General features: G+C 55.1%; 1 protein-coding gene across 1 annotated transcript; it reads right to left on the reverse strand.

Moving 5' to 3' along the window:
* Positions 1 to 624: 624 nt before the first annotated feature.
* On the reverse strand, positions 625 to 17,219 carry LOC119091972 (general transcription factor 3C polypeptide 3). The gene is made up of 12 exons (XM_037214914.1): positions 17,176 to 17,219; positions 14,091 to 14,175; positions 13,107 to 13,298; positions 11,953 to 12,066; positions 9,538 to 9,681; positions 6,651 to 6,886; positions 6,207 to 6,353; positions 5,057 to 5,237; positions 4,517 to 4,666; positions 3,294 to 3,373; positions 2,373 to 2,537; positions 625 to 1,478 (listed from the first exon to the last, which is right to left on the reverse strand). The coding sequence occupies exons 2-12, from the start codon at positions 14,170 to 14,172 to the stop codon at positions 828 to 830; spliced, it is 2,142 nt and encodes a 713-aa protein (XP_037070809.1). The 5' UTR covers positions 14,173 to 14,175; positions 17,176 to 17,219; the 3' UTR covers positions 625 to 827.
* Between the last annotated feature and the right edge of the window lie 6,067 nt (positions 17,220 to 23,286).

The following is a 23,286-nucleotide window of genomic DNA, read 5'->3' on the forward strand; positions in this document are numbered from 1 at the left end:
CAACTCCGGCACACAAGCCGGCGACAAGTTGGGTCAGACAGGCGTGAGTCGCCAGGGTGAAGGTCAGTTGAACGCAGAACAGCAGCTCTGTGCAAGGAATCACTATAGACGGTTGCGGAACACAAGGCACTCCTATTTGACATCATCGCGGCTTCCTGATTTACGCGGTGCCGGAAAAGCACAGGAAGGAATTGAAAACCTCGCACTATGCTGTCGTGAGACCTTGTTTTCTATCACCAGCGTCGCCAAAGTCTTAGCATTATAATCGCCCTGACTCACTGCCTACAGTCGACTGACGTTCCGTCTGGTTTTCCGTGCCGTCTCGTAAGGTCGCGTGGTCAAGGTCGTTCAAGGTGAACCCACCGCGCAGAGGCGCGCCCAGCGACACGACGGGCGCGCCTCATCACACGCAGCGCAGCATCAGACTTAAAGCCACATGCCACGTGGCCTCGAGGCGCGCATTTCAGTTGCAGACTGGGCAGCGGGTGGCTGAAGCGGCCGCTCGCCTGGAGTTCTGGGGGTGGGCTAACGCACACAAGATTCGGGGCCACGGAACCTGTGTGCGGTGGATGATTTCAATGGCCGTCTAGACCACGAGAATACAAACATGCCAGCTTACAGCCATATTGTATGCATGACAATACATTACGATGAACATGGGGATGTTTGATAGAAACACTAACACACACGAATAAGTGATGGGTTTGGCAGAGCGGGCCTGGTCCCGCAGTCTGCGTCGACCGACGACAGTCCCGTATCCCACGATCCCACAGTCCCACCTCGGGATCACCAACGCTGGCCGCGGGCGCCGACAGCCGCGCTGCAGCTCAGATGACGCAGTAGCGGTGTGTCAGCTGGCGCGCCAGCGTCGTGTTGCCGCTGGCCCGGTAGATGAGCGCCAGGTTGAAGGCAATCTCCCGCCGCAAGTCGAGCGAGGCGTCGCCGCCCTGCGGCTCCAGCTTCAGCGCCCGCTGGTAGTAGTGCACGGCGTTGGGCAGCAGGCCCAGCTCGTGCATGCCACGGCCCATGTTGTAGAAGCTCTCCTGCGTCTCGCCACGCAGGGTGACGTACTGGCCGAGGAACGCCTGCGCCTGCACCACCAGGCTGTGCTTGCGGATGGTGAACTTCTGCGCCGCCAGATGGATGAAAGTGACGCCGACGAGCAGCGCGATCAGCGGGTCTCTTGGCTCCAGCTTGTAGGCCGACACATACTCGACCAGCGCGTACTTGTACGTGCCCGACATGAGGCAGTTATGGCCGTTGAGCAGACTGAGCGCCACCAGCTCAGGCAGCCGGTGCGTCAGGCGCATCAGGAACCGGGCGTGTCGGATGTCCTCGGCGCGCATCGTCACCAGGTTAAGCAAGTTCCAAAGCGACTGCACCTCCGGCTCGGCCAGCAGCATCTTCCGCACCACCGGGAAGCCGATCTCGTAGTCGGCGGCGCGGAAGCAGGCGATGGCGCACATGGTGTCCAGGTCCTGGGCGGCGGGCACGGGCACAGGTCAGGGCTGACGCCCCACGGCCGACGGCCTCACCAGGAACACGTCCACGGCAGTGTTTCAGACCGATTGACCGACGCTGGCTCATGTTCTTAAGGATGATCACAGAGTCAGCGTCCCAAAACTACGTTTGTGCGCGGCTGGTGAGGGCCAGCGAGACCTCCTGTTTTGCTGTCCCTTTCCATCTAACTCCACAAAACGGGGGAAAGGTGCGGCGCTCTTGAAACCTCCATGCATGAATTCCACAGGACCTCGCGATCCATCCGCACAGCCCAGCAGACGGCTGCCATTTCGCAAGAATATCGTCAACATAAACACAGGCAATCTCATCAATCACTTGGGGAAAGCGCCACGCAGCACCGTAGCTATCTATAGCATTGGACGTCTGCTACCAACGTCAGCAACATACTCGGATAACCCTGCTGGCTCACAGCTCACTGTCTTTCGACGCCATACACGGTCGTGAGCCGTAACATGTTTCGCCCATACGGCGAGGGGTGCGGAGGTGGAGGCCACCGGCAAACCGACAACTCTGTCCTTTATGTTTGTTTAGTCCAAAACGTTTTTGATATGACGGATTTGTGGCATCGGAGCCCACGCCAGGCGGTGTTTGTTGCGCGAGTCCGGAGCCCACCACCCGACCGTAAAATCCAGGTCGATGGCTGAGCTTTGCGGCGAAATTTAAACGTGTCGTGACGTTCTGCACGGTGCGTCCTGCCCTCTGACGTCACCTGACCTTTAGCGCTGCCCGCTGACACATGCCGCAGGCCGCTCTCAGTCTGGCGCAAACAGCAAGCGCATGAGGCGACTGGAGGTCCCGGGTGGGTGACCCGGAAGACAAGCGTCCCATGCTGACGAGCTGCTGAGCCGCACCTTGCTGATGTCAGCGCGCTGGCCAAACTCGCGGCTCCCCTTAGCGCGCATGATGAGGTCGACGCAGTCGGCGAAGCGGTGCCGCTCCTCCAGGTAGACCAGCGCCTTGCCGAGCAGCTGCCAGTGTCGGTCCAGCTCGGTAGGCCGGTCCACGAACGCCGGGCCCTGGCCGACATACGGCAGGGTCATACAGGGTCACAGAGGCTTGTAAAAGGCCGGGGCGTCCGGCGCACGCCTGGCCGACACGCGGCGCGGGCACCCTGTCGGATGCATGTAATGCCTGCAATAAACCGACAAAAAAGGCCATGTCACAAAGTAGATCTACCCAATCGGTCTTTTGGAAAGACTTCGACGTCTAAGGGTATGGGCGTATAGGTATATGTAAGGGTATATATAAGGGTGTATATATATATATATATATATATATATATATATATATATATATATATATATATATAGGTATATATAAGGGTAAGGGCGTGACGTATGGGCGCACAAGACTGCAGCCGCCCGGACGTCCTTAAGCCCTTCCAAGGGGAAAGCATACCAACAGGCGAGCATAAACTTTAAGGTTTACACGTTGCCCTGGCTGTCTTCATCTTCTTTGCTTTTTACCGACTGCTTTCCAATAAATCAGCTATCCGCAATTGCTAGCTAACGTTTTATCGAGTCAGACAATGTTCATAAAGCACGATATTCGTAGAGAAATGCTCAGATTACCTAAGCCTGAAAATCTGCAGATAATAAGATAGGGTAGACAAATGCCCTAGCATCTACCTGGTAACAAATAATATCCTGGACCGACGTCAAAGCACAACAGAAAGAAGATCAGCCGCCGAAGTACGGTCACACTCCAACCTCGTGCACTACTTCCAATTCCACAACAGGTATCGGCCTGGCGATACGCCGTAGCGAGCTCACCGTGCCCTCGTAAGTGTCCGGCCTCATCTTGCGCAGTTGTTTGAGCGTGTTCTCGCGCACCTTGAACCCCACCAGCATGGCTGAGGGCGACAGTACGCCACTGATAAGGAATGAACGTTTGACGGGAACACCACAGCAACGTGCAAACACAAAGCCGAAGATGCTACACCTCGACTCAACTTACGTTGTTTTCGTCACTGTTATGACGACCCATCACCCATTAACACGTGACCAGGAGTGCCCGCTCCTGCCCGCCGCGGCACGCGGGCATTACGTTAATAACAGCATTGGTAGCTGATATGTTGAAGGCCGCGGCACATCCAGCAAAGAGATGTGAAACCTGCTAAGCAAACCAAAACCCAAGCGTAGCCAAGGGGTGAGCAATTCACGACTAATGCTGTCAGCACAGCTGAGAAACAGAACGGCGTTTCACTGCGCTGTGATTTCACATAAAGTGTGAGGTATTGTATATATAATTTCACATAAAGATTTCACATAAAGTCACATTCACTAAACATCACACATTTTTGTGTGATGTTTAGTGAAATCCCTTATTATTTTCCAAACGGAAAAATTGCCAGTACTAACTTGATTTTTCAGGCGATAGTCATAAAACATGGTATATCTCGGTCCTGGGCTGACCATGCCTAAAATATTTATTTTTTTAAACACATAATATACCTTCTTATAGCTAGGTACTCATTACGCTTACATTCAGATAGTGTTACAAGACTGTTCAAATGCTGAGCATATCACCGCCAAATTCAAAACTGTTAACAGCTAGGGACTATCATAAATGTTCCATTTCACGATTTTTAGAAAGAGGAAAAACTACAATTTCAAATTGCACAATCTCAGTATACCAAATGCAGAACCCTAGACATGCTGTCCGTCTCCAATGTGGAGTACGCCGTCAACGTTCATACAACAGAACGTTGTTGCACCGCGACCCTAAGGCACGATGGGTAAGGTGCCGCAATACCCGTAAGTTCTAACCGTACCATTTGGCAGCCCCTTCTGCAAACCCTTCATTTTAACTCCCGAAATAGCAGAACATCACAGCGTAAAGAGCGAACGACTTGCAAGACATGCCGCAAAAGTTGGGCTGATTTGACTTGCTCAGACCGTAGTGTGTGCGTGGAAAACATCTGCACTGTAGTAAGCAGTCGATGGCAGGCTGCGCCGGGGCAGCAGGCGGCGCCAGGGCTCGACGGGCCACTCACACTTGGCCTCGTCCCGGTCCCGGATGATAGGACAGTGCTGAGAGAGCAGCGTCCGCACGGTGTCGATGAACTCCTCGATACGGCCCTCCTGTTCCAGCAGGGCAGACTTCTCCAGCAACAGGTTCGAGTCCAGCACCTCCTGCTCCACCTCTGCGGAGGACACAGCTCAAACACACGGCACACAGCAGGAGGTCAAGTCAAGACACCGCCTGCTCCACCGAAGACACGGCTCAGGCACACGGTACACAGCAGGAGGGCAAGTCAAGACACCTCCTTCTCCGCCAAAGACAAGGCTCAGGCACAGCACGCAGCAGGAGGTCAAGTCAAGACACCTCCTGCTCCGCCAAAGACACGGCTCAGGCACACGGCACACAGCAGGTCAGTGCACGACCACAGGCACGTCGCCTCACGGTTCACCTCAGCTCAGTGCACGACCACAAGCACGTCGCCTCACGGTTCACCTCAGCGTGAGGAGGCCGTCTAGCGGACGACGCAGCCTCCGACAGGCGGCGGCGGCGGTGGTGCCAGTCACGCGCTCACCCTGCGACAGAGCGCTGATGGCCTCCTCCGGCCGGCCCAGCTGGTGCAGGATGGCGGACAGTACCAGGCGGCCCTCGCTGTGGTTTGGCGCGCGCTGCATCACCTGCTGGTACGCCTCGACCGCCTCTTCCAGCCGACCCGACTCGTTCAGACACTCACCCACGCGCAGCCACACGCCCGCCTGCAGCCAGCAAGGGCAAGCGTGAGCACCGACCACTCTCGCCGGCCCGCCTCCTTCAGCCCCGCACCCGTCCACACCCCCGCCTGCTAGCAGCAACGCGACACTTTAATAGATGGCTTATCGTAATGGGAGAGGTTAGCGTAAAATGATCACGCACGCACGCACGCACGCACGCACGCACGCACGCACGCAGACGCACGCACACACACACACACGATATATATATATATATATAGAGATATAGAAGAGAGAAGAAGAGATAAAGAGGCAGAGAGGGAGGAGGAAGAGAGGCAGGAAGTGGCTTAGGAGGAGGATGAAGACAGAGATAGGGAGCGCGAGCTCGGGTAGAGCTGCGAGCGCGCGAGAGAGAGAGAGAGCGACCTCGAGAGAGAGCTCCGTACGCTAGCGCGCGCGAGAAGAGATAGAGCGCGCTCGACGGCGCGAGAGACCGCGCCTCGAGAGCTCGACGAGAGCGCTCTCGAGAGCGAAGCGCGGAGCGCGCGCGTCTAGCGGCCGCGCTCTCTCCGCGCGCGCTCGCTGCGCGAGCGATCAGCCGAGCTCTCTCTCTCTCTCCTGCTCTCTCTCTCTCTCTATCTCTATCTCTTCTCTCCTCTTCTCTCTCTCTCTCTCTCCTCTCTCTCTCTCTCTCTCTCTCTCTCTCTCTCTCTCTCTCTCTCTCTCCTCTCTCTCCTCTCTCTCTCTCTCTCTCTCTCTCTCTCTCTCTCTCTCTCTCTCTCTCTCTCTCTCCTCTCTCTCTCTCTCTCTCTCTCTCTTGTATATATATATATATATATATATATATATATATATATATATATATATATATATATATATATATATATATATATATGTATAGCTTCGTTTCGTTTCATTTAAGCCTTGAAAACAGTAGGCCGGCAGCAGCGCAATGCCTGTCAGGGCTCAAAAACGTATGATCAAGAGCATACATTCGCTCCCTGCAGGGCATACCAGACAGTAGTTCTCCGACTTAGTGAGGATGGTGAGAAGCGATAGCGCTTCGTCGTAGTGCTTCAGCTGCATCAGAGCTTCGGCCACGTCCAGGTAAATGTCTCCGTAGGTCTCCGGGTCGCAAGACTTCAAGCTCGGGATCAGGTTCTACAACGCGGCAGATATTTCGTCACGGGCAAGACGCAACATGACCCCACCCTGCATGCTCATGACGAAGCTGGGGGAGCTTCTCTGACTTCAAACGCGGAAGGTGAATGCTCGGTGATATGACAATGGACATATGCTTAGTGCCTCTCCCGCCGGATGGTGACTTTAGTGCTCTTTACTTTGCATTGTGTTTGTCAACACACCCCTGTTTTCAAAACAATCGTTTCAATATAACGAAATTGAGCTAAATCGGTCTGAGCTGACAAGGAGCGGTTTGGCGGAATGGCGTCGGCTTACCTTGGACGCCAGCTTGACGTGCTGCAGGTTGACCAGCGCCACCAGCAGCTTGTACTTGATGTCGAGCGGCACGCCGTCGGGCACGGTGACGTCGGTCAGCTGGGCCAGGGCGGAGGCCAGGTCCGGGGCGGCGTCCAGCGGCGGCTCGGTGCGCACACCGCACAGGCGCACCAGTGCCGCGATGCACTCGGCCGGCGCGCCCGTGGTCAGCAGCAGCTCCAGGTACAGGTGCGTGTCTGGCGGCGGCGGCGGCGGCGCCCGTCACGGCCCGGTGGGCGCGGCGGGACTACGGGCCTCGGTGAGGGGGTGATGTGTCGCGGCGGGACCACGGGCCTCGGTGAGGGGGTGATGTGTCGGGGCGGGGGCGCGAGGGTCGGTGAGGGGGTGATGTGTCGCGGCGGGACTACGGGCCTCGGTGAGGGGGTGGGTGATGTGTCGCGGCGGGACCACGGGCCTCGGTGAGGGGGTGATGTGTCGGGGCGGGGACGCGAGGGTCGGTGAGGGGGTGATGTGTCGCGGCGGGACTCCGGGCCTCGGTGAGGGGGTGATGTGTCGCGGCGGGACTACGGGCCTCGGTGAGGGGGTGATGTGTCGCGGCGGGGACTACGGGCCTCGGTGAGGGGGGTGATGTGTCGCGGCGGGACTACGGGCCTCGGTGAGGGGGGTGATGTGTCGCGGCGGGACTACGGGCCTCGGTGAGGGGGTGATGTGTCGCGGCGGGACTACGGGCCCCGGTGAGGGGGTGATGTGTCGGGGCGGGACTACGGGCCCCGGTGAGGGGGTGATGTGTCGCGGCGGGACTACGGGGCTCGGTGAGGGGGTGATGTGTCGCGGCGGGGACGCGAGGGTCGGTGAGGGGGTGATGTGTCGCGGTGGGACTACAGGCCTCGGTGAGGGGGTGATGTGTCGCGGTGGGACTACGGGCCCCGGTGAGGGGGTGATGTGTCGGGGCGGGGACGCGAGGGTCGGTGAGGGGGGTGATGTGTCGGGGCGGGGACGCGAGGGTGGGTGAGGGGGTGATGCGTCGCGGTGGGACTACGGGCCTCGGTGAGGAGGTGATGTGTCGCGGCGGGGACGCGAGGGTCGGTGAGGGGGTGATGTGTCGCGGCGGGACCACGGGCCTCGGTGAGGGGGTGATGTGTCGGGGCGGGGACGCGAGGGTCGGTGAGGGGGTGATGTGTCGCGGCGGGACTACGGGCCCCGGTGAGGGGGTGATGTGTTGGGGCGGGACTACGGGCCCCGGTGAGGGGGTGATGTGTCGCGGCGGGACTACGGGGCTCGGTGAGGGGGTGATGTGTCGCGGTGGGACTACAGGCCTCGGTGAGGGGGTGATGTGTCGCGGCGGGACTACAGGCCTCGGTGAGGGGGTGATGTGTCGGGGCGGGGACGCGAGGGTCGGTGAGGGGGTGATGTGTCGCGGTGGGACTACAGGCCTCGGTGAGGGGGTGATGTGTCGCGGCGGGGACTACGGGCCTCGGTGAGGGGGTGATGTGTCGGGGCGGGGACGCGAGGGTCGGTGACGGGGTGATGTGTCGCGGCGGGACCACGGGCCTCGGTGAGGGGGTGATGTGTCGCGGCGGGACTACGGGCCTCGGTGAGGGGGTGATGTGTCGCGGCGGGACTACGGGCCTCGGTGAGGGGGTGATGTGTCGCGGCGGGACTACGGGCCTCGGTTGAGGGGGTGATGTGTCGGGGCGGGACTACGGGCCTCGGTGAGGGGGGTGATGTGTCGCGGCGGGACTACGGGCCTCGGTGAGGGGGTGATGTGTCGCGGCGGGACTACGGGCCTCGGTGAGGGGGTGATGTGTCGGGGCGGGACTACGGGCCCCGGTGAGGGGGTGATGTGTTGGGGCGGGACTACGGGCCCCGGTGAGGGGGTGATGTGTCGCGGCGGGACTACGGGGCTCGGTGAGGGGGTGATGTGTCGCGGCGGGGACGCGAGGGTCGGTGAGGGGGTGATGTGTCGGGGCGGGGACGCGAGGGTTGGTGAGGGGGGTGATGCGTCGCGGTGGGACTACGGGCCTCGGTGAGGGGGTGATGTGTCGCGGCGGGGACGCGAGGGTCGGTGAGGGGGTGATGTGTCGCGGCGGGACCACGGGCCTCGGTGAGGGGGTGATGTGTCGGGGCACGCGAGGGTCGGTGAGGGGGTGATGTGTCGCGGCGGGACTACGGGCCCCGGTGAGGGGGTGATGTGTTGGGGCGGGACTACGGGCCCCGGTGAGGGGGTGATGTGTCGGGGCGGGGACGCGAGGGTCGGTGAGGGGGTGATGTGTCGGGGCGGGGACGCGAGGGTTGGTGAGGGGGTGATGCGTCGCGGTGGGACTACGGGCCTCGGTGAGGGGGTGATGTGTCGCGGCGGGGACGCGAGGGTCGGTCAGCAGACATGCCGTACGAGTTACGGGAGTTTGTGAAGAGGGGCTGACCGGTTTATGCCGCCCAGAGCAGTAGCACCGGCCATGGCAATAGTATGCGCAGTACGTGCCCTATGACTCTTAAGACTCTCATCAAGGCGATAGAAAATCTAACGTGATTGTATACTGACAAGGTTTTCAATACAAAAACACAACAAAAATGTAACGTGGACACAATCTTATACATTAACATCTCCACAGAAAGTAATTAAGGAAGCGTTTTGTGGGAGAAACTGTACGTAGAAACACCTCATTGTCATATGTTATAACGCACCAGATGTACGTCAGCAGCCAACAAGCTGCATTTTCCACAAGAGGATCCACTACGTCCAGTCCTGCTCACATAACCTTTCTGGTGCAACGGTTGCTCCGATATAACTGGTGCATAGCTAGTGCATCACTAACATAGCATGACTTGACATGTGCATATGCAGCCGACGCAGATAGTGCACAGTACCGCAGATAGCGCACTGTACCTTCCCAGCTGGACTTATCCCCGTGCTTGTCAAACACCTTAGTCCAGTACTCTTTGGCGTCCTCCATCATGTCCAGGTGCATGAGGAGATGGTGGAGCTCCTTCATCGCCCGGAACGCATCACCAGCAGACACGTCACACATTACTGGCGGAGAAACACCGGGTACGTCACACATTACTGGCGGTGAAACACCGGGAACATCACACATTACTGGCGGAGAAACACCGGGTACGTCACACATTACTGGCGGTGAAACACGGGGTACGTCACACATTACTGGCGGTAAACACAAGGTACGTTACACATTACTGGCGGGGAATACCGGGTACGTCACACATTACTGACAGGGAAACACCGGGTACGTTACATATTACTGATGATGAAACACCAGGTACGTCACACATTACTGGCGGTAAAATACCGGGTACGTCACACATTACTGGCGGCGAAACACCGGGTGTGTCACACATTACTGGCGGTGAAACACCGGGAACGTCACACATTACTGGCGGCGAAACACCGGGTACGTCACACATTACTGGCGGTAAAACACAGAGTACGTTACACATTGCTGGCGGGGAAACGCCGGGTACGTCACACATTACTGGCGGTAAACACAGGGTACGTTACACATTGCTGGCGGGGAAACGCCGGGTACGTCACACATTACTGGCGGTGAAACACAGGGTACGTCACACATTACTGGCGGTAAAACACAGGGTACGTTACACATTGCTGGCGGGGAAACGCCGGGTACGTCACACATTACTGGCGGGGAAACACCGGGTACGTCACACATTACTGGCGGTAAACACAGGGTACGTTACACATTGCTGGCGGGGAAACGCCGGGTACGTCACACATTACTGGCGGTGAAGCACCGGGTACGTCACACATTACTGGCGGTGAAACGCCGGGTACGTCACACATTACTGGCGGTAAACACAGGGTACGTTACACATTACTGGCGGGGAAACACCGGGTACTTCACACATTACTGACAGGGAAACACCGGGTACGTTACATATTACTGATGATGAAACACCAGGTACGTCACACATTACTGGCGGTAAAATACCGGGTACGTCACACATTACTGGCGGCGAAACACCGGGTGTGTCACACATTACTGGCGGTGAAACACCGGGAACGTCACACATTACTGGCGGCGAAACACCGGGTACGTCACACATTACTGGCGGTAAAATACCGGGTACGTCACACATTACTGGCGGCGAAACACCGGGTGTGTCACACATTGCTGGCGGGGAAACGCCGGGTACGTCACACATTACTGGCGGTGAAACACAGGGTACGTGACACATTACTGGCGGGGAAACACCGGGTACGTCACACATTACTGACAGGGAAACACCGGGTACGTCACACACAACTTAGGGCGAAACACCGGGTACGCTACGCCACGCCGAACAAGTCTCATATTATTGGATGGAAACGTGAGACCTGTCACACTGGGCTGGCGGCGAGGAACCTACCTAGCGCAATCTACATGCGCAGAGCATATCACGCTGCACATAAACGGAGGAAAACGAGCACCGTTTCGGACATGACTGGTACGAATCGTTGCACATATAACGCACACCCGGCGGGAGACCACGCTGATGTCGCGCGGTAACGGCCGACAGCGCGGACAAGGCAACTAAGGGCAGCTCCGGCCCTCCCAACAGCTGGATATGGATGTCATACGCAAGATTATGTTCTGCGTTCCGAGTCTATCTGCAGGGGTCAATCCTAATGGAAACCATTTTTGAGTAAGTACGAGTTAAACGAGTTTTCTCTTTGCTTTGGCAAAACCAGGGTCTTCGCATGACTCCTCACATGGGAGTCATGCGAAACTGCAGCTGATGTGGCGCTCAGGTCATGGCAGCGTTTGAGCTCCCGACGTCACCATCGCAGAAAAGACACGAAAGTGACGACAGCTCAGTTGTTTGGATTTATTAGGACTACAAAAACGTGGTTCGAAAGCGGCATTTTCTCCTGTTTCTATCCTTTTCATCTTTTCCCCCTCATTTTCCAAGACAATGGGAATTCAGAATGTTACTTGACGGGACGGTCTCTGGGTGACTACGCAGGGCGTGAGTTCGTCACACTCACTCCACGGGGGCACTATGACACTGATGTCAGTCTTCCACTTCGAACGAACCAGTAGCATTACCTCAGAAGAATGATGGTAATATGCCAGTATCATGAACTTTGTAGCTAATAACACAGAGATGTTGGATTGTGTAACATCACAAACATTAGGTACCGGTTCAAGTTCCGGTTTTCATCTCGCCTTTGCGATATGCAACGGCACAAATGAACGCTCAGCAAGCAACGATGTGTGGTTTTCCATCACTTTCAAGGTCGATCCAATACTAGAGAAAAACTCGCACGATCTGTGTTTCCACTCACTGGTAACGGCACGTTTCAGGAAAGTGACGTTGATCCTGGAATTCCTGTTAATCGATTTCATCAGGTCTACCCGCTTCAGGTGCAGATCCAGGCGAGTGGGTGCCGCCTTCAGAGCTGGCGGACACAGCAGCACGGTCAGTCCGTCGGACAGGCAGCGGGCAGCGGAGAGGCACGGGTCCGGCTATCACCTGCCAAAGTACGCAGAAAACACGAACCCAGTGCACTGATCGGGGGTGCGTAAGCCCTGACTACTGATCGGGGGTGCGTAAGCTCTGACTACTGGCTGGAGGTGAGTAAGCCCTGACTACTGATCGGGGGTGCGTAAGCCCTGACTACTGATTGGGGTGCGTAAGCCCTGACTTCTGATCGGGGATGCGTAAGCCCTGACTACTGACTGAAGGTGCATAAGCCCTGACTACTGATCGGAGGTGCGTAAGCCCTGACTACTGATCGGAGGTGAGTAAGCCCTGACTACTGACTGGAGGTGCGTAAGCCCCGACTACTGATCGAGGGTGCGTAAGCTCTGACTACTGACTGGAGGTGCGTAAGCCCTGACTACTGATCGGGGGTGCGTAAGCCCTGACTACTGATCGGAGGTGCGTAAGCCCTGACTACTGATCGGAGGTGCGTAAGCCCTGACTACTGATCGGAGGTGAGTAAGCCCTGACTACTGATCGGAGGTGCGTAAGCCCTGACTACTGATCGGGGGTGCGTAAGCCCTGACTACTGGTCGGAGGTGCGTAAGCCCTGACTACTGACTGGAGGTGCGTAAGCCCCGACTACTGGTCGGAGGTGCGTAAGCCCTGACTACTGACTGGAGGTGCGTAAGCCCTGATTACTGACTGGAGGTGCGTAAGCCCTGACTACTGGTCGGAGGTGAGTAAGCTCTGACTACTGACTGGAGGTGCGTAAGCCCTGACTACTGATCGGGGGTGCGTAAGTCCTGACTACTGACTGGAGGTGCGTAAGCCCTGACTGAGGGCTGCTAAGCCAAAGGCGCGGGAATCAACCAAAGTGTGACGCTTCACAACCCATTTCAAATAATACTTTTTACACACAATACAGTCGGCTTTGAGTTAGCCTCCAGGAGAAATGTACTGGCCGGTCCGGCTGCCCGGTCCGCCGCGCCTGTGGTGGGGTGGACAGGATCTGACCTTGCGTGTAGCAAGTGATGGCCTGTTTGTGGTTTTTCTTCTGCTCGGAGATGCGCGCCAGCCGCAGCCACTCGTCCAGGTCGGGCTTGGCGAGATGAGCGGCGATCAGACTGTACTGCAGCGAGCGGTCGTGCTCGCCACGCTCCTCCAGCATCATGGCCATGGTCTGGAAAGGCTCCGGCGCCAGCGGGGCTGCCGACCGGCGCGCCGCCCTGTCACCGCCGGCGCGCTCGCCAAGTGGGGAGGGCGCAGCCGCAGGTCGGAAAGGAATGGCGGCGCGAGTCTGGAGACAGTGGCAGCCAGGGTGAAGGCAGGATGGGTCAGCACGGGTGTACGCACGTAGTGACCCACACGAGCACGTCCTCTGCCCCTATCGATTAATTAAATGCATTAAGATGTGCGTGCATATGTGTTGCCAATTAAGCATTCGAGGCATGCCGGTAATGCCAGTCATATCGAGGACATACGATGCCCCGCTTTATGTCAATGCAAAGAATTTATCACGCCTATGCCCCAATAACCTGGAGTTTCGGTGAATTGCTTTCAGTTGGGTGCCCGCTCCCCCCTCCCCCGCCCTTTCCACTGCGCATCCTGCGCACGGCCTTGTGGGTGAGACACAAGTAGCAGCAAATGTAGGGACAGATAGTGAGCCAAGGGACAACGGAAGCAGGGAAACGAGGGAGACATGGAAGCGTTGGGGACAGTGTCGGAGGATCGCAGGTCCGCGGTGGTGAGCCGGCGGTGAAGACGGGGAAGAGGGACTCTCTTAGAGAAGCAGGCACGCCCGGATGCCAGACAGGCGAAGAAAGCCTCTCCAGGAGACGAGCCAGTCAGGCAAGGCATATCAGCGCGCTTATGGGAGCAACTGACCACCGGAACCTGCCAGATGGCGAAGTCCAGCAGTTTCGCGACCATGTGCTATAATGCATACGAGCTGAAGCCGTGCTAGAGTTCCCTCTTTCATGAGAGTTGTAACCAACTTACATTGGCGGATGATTTCTTTGCAGATGGTTTCAGCGACTTCTGTGTCTCCTCGAGCGTACCGAAGGTTTGCCTCGCCCATCATGCCCTGGTAACAAGCAAAAAGAGACCTGGCTTAACATCATGACACTGCCAATACCCCGCACATGACAAACGTGCCTGGTCACCCCAGTGTACGTCGGCGCTCCCACGTGCGGTGACGTCCTCCAGCAGAGGAGGGAGCAGCAGCACCTCCCTCAGCATATCGCCCGAAGACGGGCGACGAGCACCCGGCAAAAGTGCGACGCCCTGAGAGCAGGAGACATAGGGAAATCGAGAACAATGGGAGGTTGCCTAGACTGAAATAGCGAGTTTGAGGCGAGGACAAGGGAGGCGAGTCGAAGTTACAGTTACATTTATTTCGTTTAAGGCGCATCCACCTGGTGGTTGCACTGCGCCTTGTGTACAAGAAAAAAGAACCCACACACAGTACAGAGATACACGCATACGCATAGATACACACTTTCAGTCAGTGAGTCAGCGATTTAACAGTCACGAATGCCTGGCGCGAGGGGGCGCGGATGGCCGCCGCAGGCAGCCGGTTCCACGCGGCGGCAGCGCGGTACGGAAAGTGTCGCTGAGTGGCGCTCAGTCGGACACGTGGCAGATGTATCGAGCCGACGCCGCCCGAAAAAGCCCGAGTTTGGCGTTGGGAAGACTCGGCGCGCGTTATGAATAGAGCAGGCAGTGCACTGGGAGATCCGGGGAGGTGCAGTGCCCTGTACACCTTCAGGAGATCCGGGGACGTGCAGTGTCCTGTACACCTTCAGGAGATCCGGGGACGTGCAGTGCCCTGTACACCTTCAGGAGGTCTCGGTGGTGAACGAGATCCGTGACGCCACGCCAGCCGAGCACCTCCAGAACGAGTGAAATGTGATCGCTGCGGCGGACAGCACTCACTAGCCTGGCTGCCAAGTGCATCATCCTTTGTATCCTGTCTAAGTGACGCTCGGCCGCTCCACCCCAGATGGACGGGCAGCAGAGAATGCGGGGAAAGAGGTGGATTTGGATAAGGAGCTTCAAAACCTCAGGAGTGAAGTGGCGTCGGATTTTGAACAGGGATACGAGAATCGCATTACAGCACCGAACGAGAGAGGACATGTGGGGTTCCCAGGTGAGATGGTGGTCGAAGAGTACACCCAGTACCTTCACTGAAGGTGATGGATGAATGTTTGTGCCGGAGATGGTAATGTGGAAGTCGCCGGTCTTTGTTATAGAGGGTTTGGTGCCGATTAGCATGAAATCTGTCTTTTGGTGATTTATTTAAGTAGATTTGACTGAAACCTGTTTTGAAGGCACTGAATGGGTTCCCCGACATGGGCTTTCAGGTGGGACAGACCGACGACATCGGAGGTAGCGAAGTCAAGAAGTCGGCATAAGATAGTAGGCGGCCGTGGGGTAGGAAGCTAAATAGGTCGTTGATGAAGATGAGGAACATGGTGGGGCCGGCAGGGGATCCCTGGGCCACCCCGTGGAATAGAGATAAGGTAACCGAGCCACCACTGACCACCTGCTTCCGACCGCTCAGGTAGTCCCGAAACCATCCCGAGGAACATGGTGGGGCCGGCAGGGGATCCCTGGGCCACCCCGTGGAATAGAGATAAGGTAACCGAGCCACCACTGACCGCCTGCTTTCGACCGCTCAGGTAGTCCCGAAACCATCCCGAGGACACCCCGCACCATTCCAGCTCGCTGAGGACACCGTGACCAACCGTGCCAAGGGCTTTGCTAAGGTCAATCGTCGTTATCGACGCGACACGGCCGTTGTCGACAGCCCCTGCCTGCCATCCGACAGCGTCGATCAGGGCGCCCTCCGTCAAGTGACGTGGACGGTAAGCATACTGCGATGGCGTCGGTACATGATTGTCAACAAGGTAAGAAGTGAACCGCGAGCAGACGACCTTCTCGGTAGTTTTGGACAGTACAGAGAGAATAGAAATGGGCCGAAAGTTGTTCAGGTCTGATCGATCGCCCGGCTTGAACGCCGGAGTGACGCGCGCGATCTTCCAGACGGACGGAAAGGTGCGTGATATGACAGAAAGTTGATCAGATGTACAAGATCACCGCCGATTACAGGGAAACACCCTTTCACTGCATATAATGGTACGCCATCGACACTGACACCCCTCGACGCGCTCATCTTCCCGGTGGCTGCAGAAAGCTCCGATGGAGTGGCTGGATGCAGGGAGGACGCCGAGGCACAGACAAGGTACGGGCGCGGTCTAGCCGGGGACGCACCCGCATTACCACGCACCACCGCCGGCTCCGCAGTGATGCGGGAGCCAATGACAGCGAAGTGGGCATGAGTGCCTCCGCCCGGCGCGGCTCTGTGATAACGGCAGCGCTCTCAGGTCTCGCGGGCGCTGTCGCTCTCCTCCACAGCTGCGGAGACTTCGGTATCTCCACGCAGCCGTGGACAGCCGGACTGGCGTGACGTCACGGCGATGGTCGGACAGTGAGCGTCGACTGCGACGTTCCACACTTCCATAAATGCATCCACCTTGCCATCGGCAGTGCCAGCGGCGTAGAGCGCCTCCCAATCGGCGAGCAGCGGACTCAGGTTGGGCACGTTCCAGTCGACGCGGTTCCACGGTCGCGCGGTGGTCGTGACTGACCACCAGCGCTCTCTGGGGACGGGAGCACGGCGTAGCACCGGTTGGTGGTCCGCCACAGGCTCGGGGACCTCAGCTGAGTCCCGGAGACCGGTACGTTGGTAACGATCAGGTCTGGCAGTGTTGGCGTAGGTTGGAATTGGACGGGCTTGACGACCAGCTGTTTGAGACACATACCTTTCAGGATGATCTGAAAACCGCGTACGCCATGCCGTCCAGGTTGAGAAGATTTGTGTTGAAGACTTCGCCTCCGTGGGGGAGCGATAAATCGAAAGAACAGGCGAATAAAGGATCAGGAGAGCGGCAAACCAAAAGCAACAGCAAAGAAGGTGAAGGCAGGAGCGAGTAAGCAAGAGCGAGCGAAAGCCAGAGTCGCAGCGACGGGCCGGGAGCCAGACAGAGCCGAGGGGCGCCGGAGTGGTGGCGCCGCCGCTGACCTGCAGCACGGCCGGCAGTGTGCGGCGCCGGAGCAGCTTCCTCCTGGCGCGCCGGGCGCCGCGGCGCGTCGCCAGCTCGCCGTCCGGCCGGTCAACGTCGGCCGGTGCGGCAGAGTCGGGCCGGGGCTCGCCTGACGGACGGCACCACACCGAGAACGTCACCGAGTACACTGGACGGCCGAACGGGCCGACGACAGTGGTAGGCTGGCCATAGCCTCGGTACTTGCATGTTACGCTGAATCAAAAACCCTAATTTTGTGTGGACACGCGCCCAACGAGAGCAACAGACTAGACTGGCAGCAAAATCCAGCATGGAATGAAGCAAAAACTAGTCCAGGTCACAAATAATGCACCCTAAACGTCACCTCAATGCCAGAGAATGCAGGCTGGATGAAATCAGCATCCACACACCAGTGGTCTGCAACAGAGTACGACCACCAACGTTTTTTTTTCAGGAACATCACCTGTTGCGCTGTCGTCTTCCATACCGACATCTGGCTCGTCCAGGTCCAAGTCAATGTCCTCATCCAGTTCCACTGAATCATCATCCTCCCCAGCCAGCAGCCCAGCATACTCAGTGAAAGACAGCTCCCCTGTGTACAGATGCATTACAATTGCGCGCCATAATACACAACTGTTGTCATTGACCAAATATGCTCACACTGGCAAAATGTATCAATGTACCACATTTAATGGCATAATCCAGGCAGTTAGGAGTTAGACAAAACACCCACAAGTTTGTGGCATATATGCTAGAACCACTAGGATTTTGTGGCAGGAAAGGAACACTCACCATTCAGGTATTTATTTGTCAGCTCCTGTCCTTCCAGCGCCTCCTCTTCTACCTTCAAGGATGGAGCTGGTTTTGAATCCATGCTCGGTCAATATTTACAAGATGTTGAGATCCTTTGGGAAGAAGATCACAACAACTGCTGATGGCTTTTGGCTGGCAGACTTCTTTTGGCTGTGATGTAAGGGTTTCACTTTTTTACACAGCCATTCTCATATACAGCCCTTACCACTACAGCCTATAGGAATCATGTAACAGTTCAACACAGGCCAGAACCAGCTTTAGCAAGTTTCATTGAAAACTTGCACCTCTGATCATCCACCCTAACATCTACACATACTTCCTTAAATGGTTAAGGGTTGATGTAATGGTTTGGTCTATAGCCCAAGCCAAATTCTGACAACCTAAGTAAAAGCATGCTGACAGACAATGAAAAATCATAACTGCCGGCAACCCCTTACTTTTAGACTGTGTGAGAATTTGCAAGTTCTTTGGTTTTAGAATGAGTGGAGAATGTCAGTGAAAACTCAGACCAGTTGGACTGCTGGCATGGTCCATAAAGCATGGTCGTGACTGCTAAGAAGCATCAGTATCCTCTTCACTTCTGCTCTCACATTAACATCATATGTGTTATGTGATTGGGCAAATCCAGGCAAACTGAGTCAAACAAGGACAACATACCCTAGGGCTATATCCCTGTGCACTAATGACTGCTCCTGCTTTGCAACTGTCCCCGCAACTCCCAAGGGGGGGGGGGGGCAAGGGACCATGGCTTCCCCCTTGGGCTCCACATGGGCCCATTGGTTCCGAGGGGGCCCATAGCCGACCGAACAGGTGCAGCTTTTTGAAACACAAAATGCAACAAAATTGGGCGTGTTTGGACTTGCAGGCGACAACATACCCTAGCACCCCAGGACAACATACCCCAGGCGAAGAACAGCCGCAAGGGAAAGTAAAGGGCCCACGAATAGACAAAAACAATACTTCGATGATTGAAAAGCTGTTATTTGGTAATGTTAGGCCTCATTACGCTGTCCAGGGGGCCTATGCCGTTTCCGGGACACCTACGTGCACACTTGCAGGGTCATCCTGATCGTTGAGTAGTCTTCCGCGTTGCCCCGATTTATAGCATTTACTCCAGGGGGCCCTGCACTGTTGCTGGACCCTTCCTGCTAGCGTGTCGGGGCACTCTTGTCAATCAGGGGCCTTCCACAGATTCTTTTCATTCGCCGGAAAAGCTCTGCACGCTATAGCTGGTGCCCCACATGTTAACCTGCCGAGGTATTCTCGGTGCCTCAGGTGCCCATTATGTCGGTCTCGATTAGCCTACCGACACACTCGCGATATGCTCATGAGCCCTCTACGTTGGTTTAGGGCCCTTCCAATTCTCTATGACTTGCTTAGGGCTTCACACTCTTGCCAGGCGCCCATCTGGTAACCTCCTTGGGCACATCGGTCGTTCGGGGCACACAAAATTGGGTCTTGGGTGCTTTTTATTTGAATGGATGACTAAATGCACTTGTTGGGGCCTCATCTGTTAACCTGCTCGGGCACACTCGATTGTTCGGGGACCCTGCACCCCGGGTATTTCAATGTAGGACCCTACGCTCCTGTCAAGGGTCATCTGATGGCCTGGTGGAATACACTCGCTCTTTCGCAGGCCCTCCACGCTGGGTCTTGGGTATTTCTTATTTGATTGGGGGGGGGGGGGGCTACGCTCTTGTCCGGCGCCTACTGATAAACGGCGTGGGAGTCTGCGATCGTTCAAGGGCCCTCTTCACTGGGTACTGGGTGCTTCCTTTTTAAATGGAGGGCCCTACGTGCTGGCGGGGGCCCCCTGTTCACTTCCCCGGCGACGCTGGGTTGTACGGGGGCCTTGCACATTTGGTTTTGATGTTTGACTTTATGGCCCTACAATTCCATCTGGGCAATCTGATAATCTGTTCGGGTACACTTCATCTTTCTGGGGCTCTCCGCACTGGGTGTTGGGTACTTCGTATTTGAATGGAGGGCCTTGTGCTCTTGTCGGGGCCCCCTCTAATCAGCTGCTCGTGCACACTCAATCGTTCGGGGGCCATTTACACCGGATTTTACGTGCTTCTTGTTTGAATGGAGGGCCCTACGCTCTTGACGGGGGCCCTGCTTGTTAATCTGCTATGGCACACTCGATCATTCGCGGGCCCTCTCTATCGTGTCGTGGGTATTTCATATTTGAACGGAAGGCCTTACGCTCTTGACGGGAGCCCTATCTGTTAACCTGCTCTCGCGTACTCGATCACCCCGGAGCCATGTTGTCTTGAATGCTTCTTATTTGAACGGATGGCCCTATGTTCTTAGCGGGCGCCATCTATTAAGCTGCTTGGGCCGGTGGCGGATATAAAGGGGGGAGCACCGGACCACGCCCATGGACCATGCCGAGAGGACTCATAGGCCTCGAAGCGGCCGATAACCAACTGAACGGACACATATTTCTAATAAAAATACGACAAAATTGGACGTGCTTGGGCCTACAGACGACCGAGGACGGTTGCAAATGAAAGTAAATGGCTTATAAGCAAGCAGATTTAAATCTTCGCTGATTGAAAGGATGGTGATTGAGAGAAATTGCGGGGCTCATTGTGCTTTCCAGAGGCCTTTCGCTGTTGCCCAGGCCATATATGTCCACCCGCCTGGTCAATCTGATCGCCAAGGAGCCTTTCACGTTTTCATTGATCTCTTAACGTTTTTTCCCATTTTCCCTACATGATCTCAACGCTGCTGTTGGGTCACTATCTGCTTCTGTGCCGTGATCGATCACGGACCCTCCACCGATTCTTCCAATTCGCCCAAAAGGCTCTTTACACTTTTTCCTGGAACCCATATGTCTGGGTACACTCAGCTGCTCAGGAGCCCTTCATATCTCGGGTTCTTCTCATTTGCTCGGAGGGTCTTGTGCTGGGGCTCATGTAAGGTAAGGCAACGAGACACCCGATGTTCAGGGGCTCTTTACTCTGATCGAAGGCTCTCTCCCTTTGATCTCATTTGTGGAGGACTCTTCACTGCTATCCAGACTCTTTCTGTTAACCTGCCCGGGCACTTTTGATCACACAGGGGTATCAATTGATGGTCTTGCATAATTCCCTTTGCTCAGAGGGTCCTGTGCTCTGGCCGGGGCCCTATATGTCAGCCTGCCTGGAAACTACCAATCGTTGAGGGGCCCACCACGTTGGTCTTGGGTTCTTTTCACCTGCCTCGAAGACCCTATACCTATCGACGGCAGCCTCTTCGTTGGCCTCGCGGCCAGCCATGGTCCGTCAGGTTCTGTACCTATTAGCCTTGGTGCCTTAACCTTAGAGCAGCAGTCGAATATGCACCCATGAACTTTTACACGCAATTGTCGAAGGCAATTTTATGTGCCTCCAACATTGCATTCATCATTTCCCTTGCCCATTGAGTGTGTGACACTCACCAAACTTGTGCATCACATTCTTGATATCTTTTGAATGCTAGGATATTTTGTACTCATTTGTAACAACTAAAAAATAATGCATTAGTTATCAGCCACCAGCTGCTTACATCACCCTGCCAGATAGCCCTAATTAAGGTAGGAAACAGGTCTGTGCTGGTTTTGAGAGTATTTAACAGCCAGCTTGAGCTTAGTTTGCTTGTTTTTTTCTGAAACACAGCCTCAAAATCACAGGATATGACATAATCCAGAGAAAATGAATGACATCCATGTATGTGTGTGTATAATATACTCAGGTTCATTGCAGCAAGACAGGTTCACATATTTACTACATATATATGGTATTTACTATATATCTTAAACTTTACTGACTGGAACATAAGTGCATTTTTTGGAGGGGCCCCAAAGTCTAGGGAGCCCATAATGTTGTGTGGCTTTCCCCCTGGCAAAATCCTGGATTTGCCCCTGATGTCACAATAATGTACCAGGCTCTTAAAGCTTTCATTTCATTCACAGCACCACAGATCTCATTATCCTCAATTCATAGCATAGTTACATGAAGCTGTGAACCTGGATCTAGCAGAAGCATTTCAGGGGCCTAAGACTCATCTTAATATCATCCTGTTTGAATATCAAATTGGTTAGCAAAGAGTAATTTGCAGCAAAGGGAACACAACAGCTCTGCCAGTGCATGCCACCATAATTTTTAAACATATTCATACATGTGGGGCAGGCTCTCTAGCAGTGATCCAATTGCTGATTTGTGGTGGTTTTGCATTTGTACTGCTTTGTTATAGACTGGGCTGGAGGCTGCACACCACTTAGAAAGCATGTGGTCATGTGGTAACTGGAGAAAAAAATTGCCTTGCAGGGCTGATGAGACCACACACCTGGCTATATGTAAAAATAATACCTCCCATGCACCCTATGTATTGCATTGACAGTAGTTTCAGCACTCAGATAATTTTTCATATCAGGGATACCTTACAAATACTGTATACAGTCTTGGCTCTCTATTGCTTCATCCCTTTAACAGCATGTTAGCCCTACTTGAATGATATAACCAATTCAACAGCCTTTTAGGCCTACTTCCATAGGTCTTGAAATACACCTCCAAATTAACTGCAGATACTGCCTCAACAGGGTCTGTACATTAGGGCCAGGGGTGACACAGAGACACTGTGCCAAGGTGACTTTTAAAACATGATAACACATTTTTTCCTGACTGAGAGTTCCAGCGACATGATTAAAACATGCAGTCTGTAATACTTTGTTGCAAATGCTTTACACATCCCCAGCTCTTAAACCATGGCCTTGTAAACTCCACCTATATGTTCAATCATGTGGTTCATCACTTAGTTCTATGGCATGCATTACAGTTGATGTAGCATGTGCAAACATTCCTCTTAAACACCCATAGCACTTCCTCAGCCACAAGACAAATATTCATGGCTTCAGGCGACACCACCTTTTATCTAAAGACTCAGGGGTTGCACCTGGAACATATTAAAAGAGAGCAAAACAAACACAGTAGCTATGGACCAACGATTAGCTGGTATCTCCATAGCAGGCTTCACACAAAGTTTACTGGTGTAGTTGTGATTAACTCAGCAGCTTGACAGAACATTTCAAAAACATTACAACCGCCATTGCAATCGTCTCTCTTCGCATCTACTTTGAAAAAGGAATGATCATGTTTGCACGCATGCTTCGTCTGTGGGTCTGCTAAGACCGGGACACAGCCCCTTAACGTTTGAACACAAGCCAACGAAAAAACGCACTCCTAAGCTAATGTACCTTTTCATGCCTAATAGCCGCAGCAAACCCAAAACCCCAGCAGCTCGCAAAAAGACGTAACTGCAATATCTAAATCTAA

This window comes from Pollicipes pollicipes, unplaced genomic scaffold (genome assembly GCF_011947565.3).
Source record: "Pollicipes pollicipes isolate AB1234 unplaced genomic scaffold, Ppol_2.1 Scaffold_3447;HRSCAF=4054_pilon_pilon_pilon, whole genome shotgun sequence".
Taxonomy (NCBI): domain Eukaryota; kingdom Metazoa; phylum Arthropoda; class Thecostraca; order Pollicipedomorpha; family Pollicipedidae; genus Pollicipes; species Pollicipes pollicipes.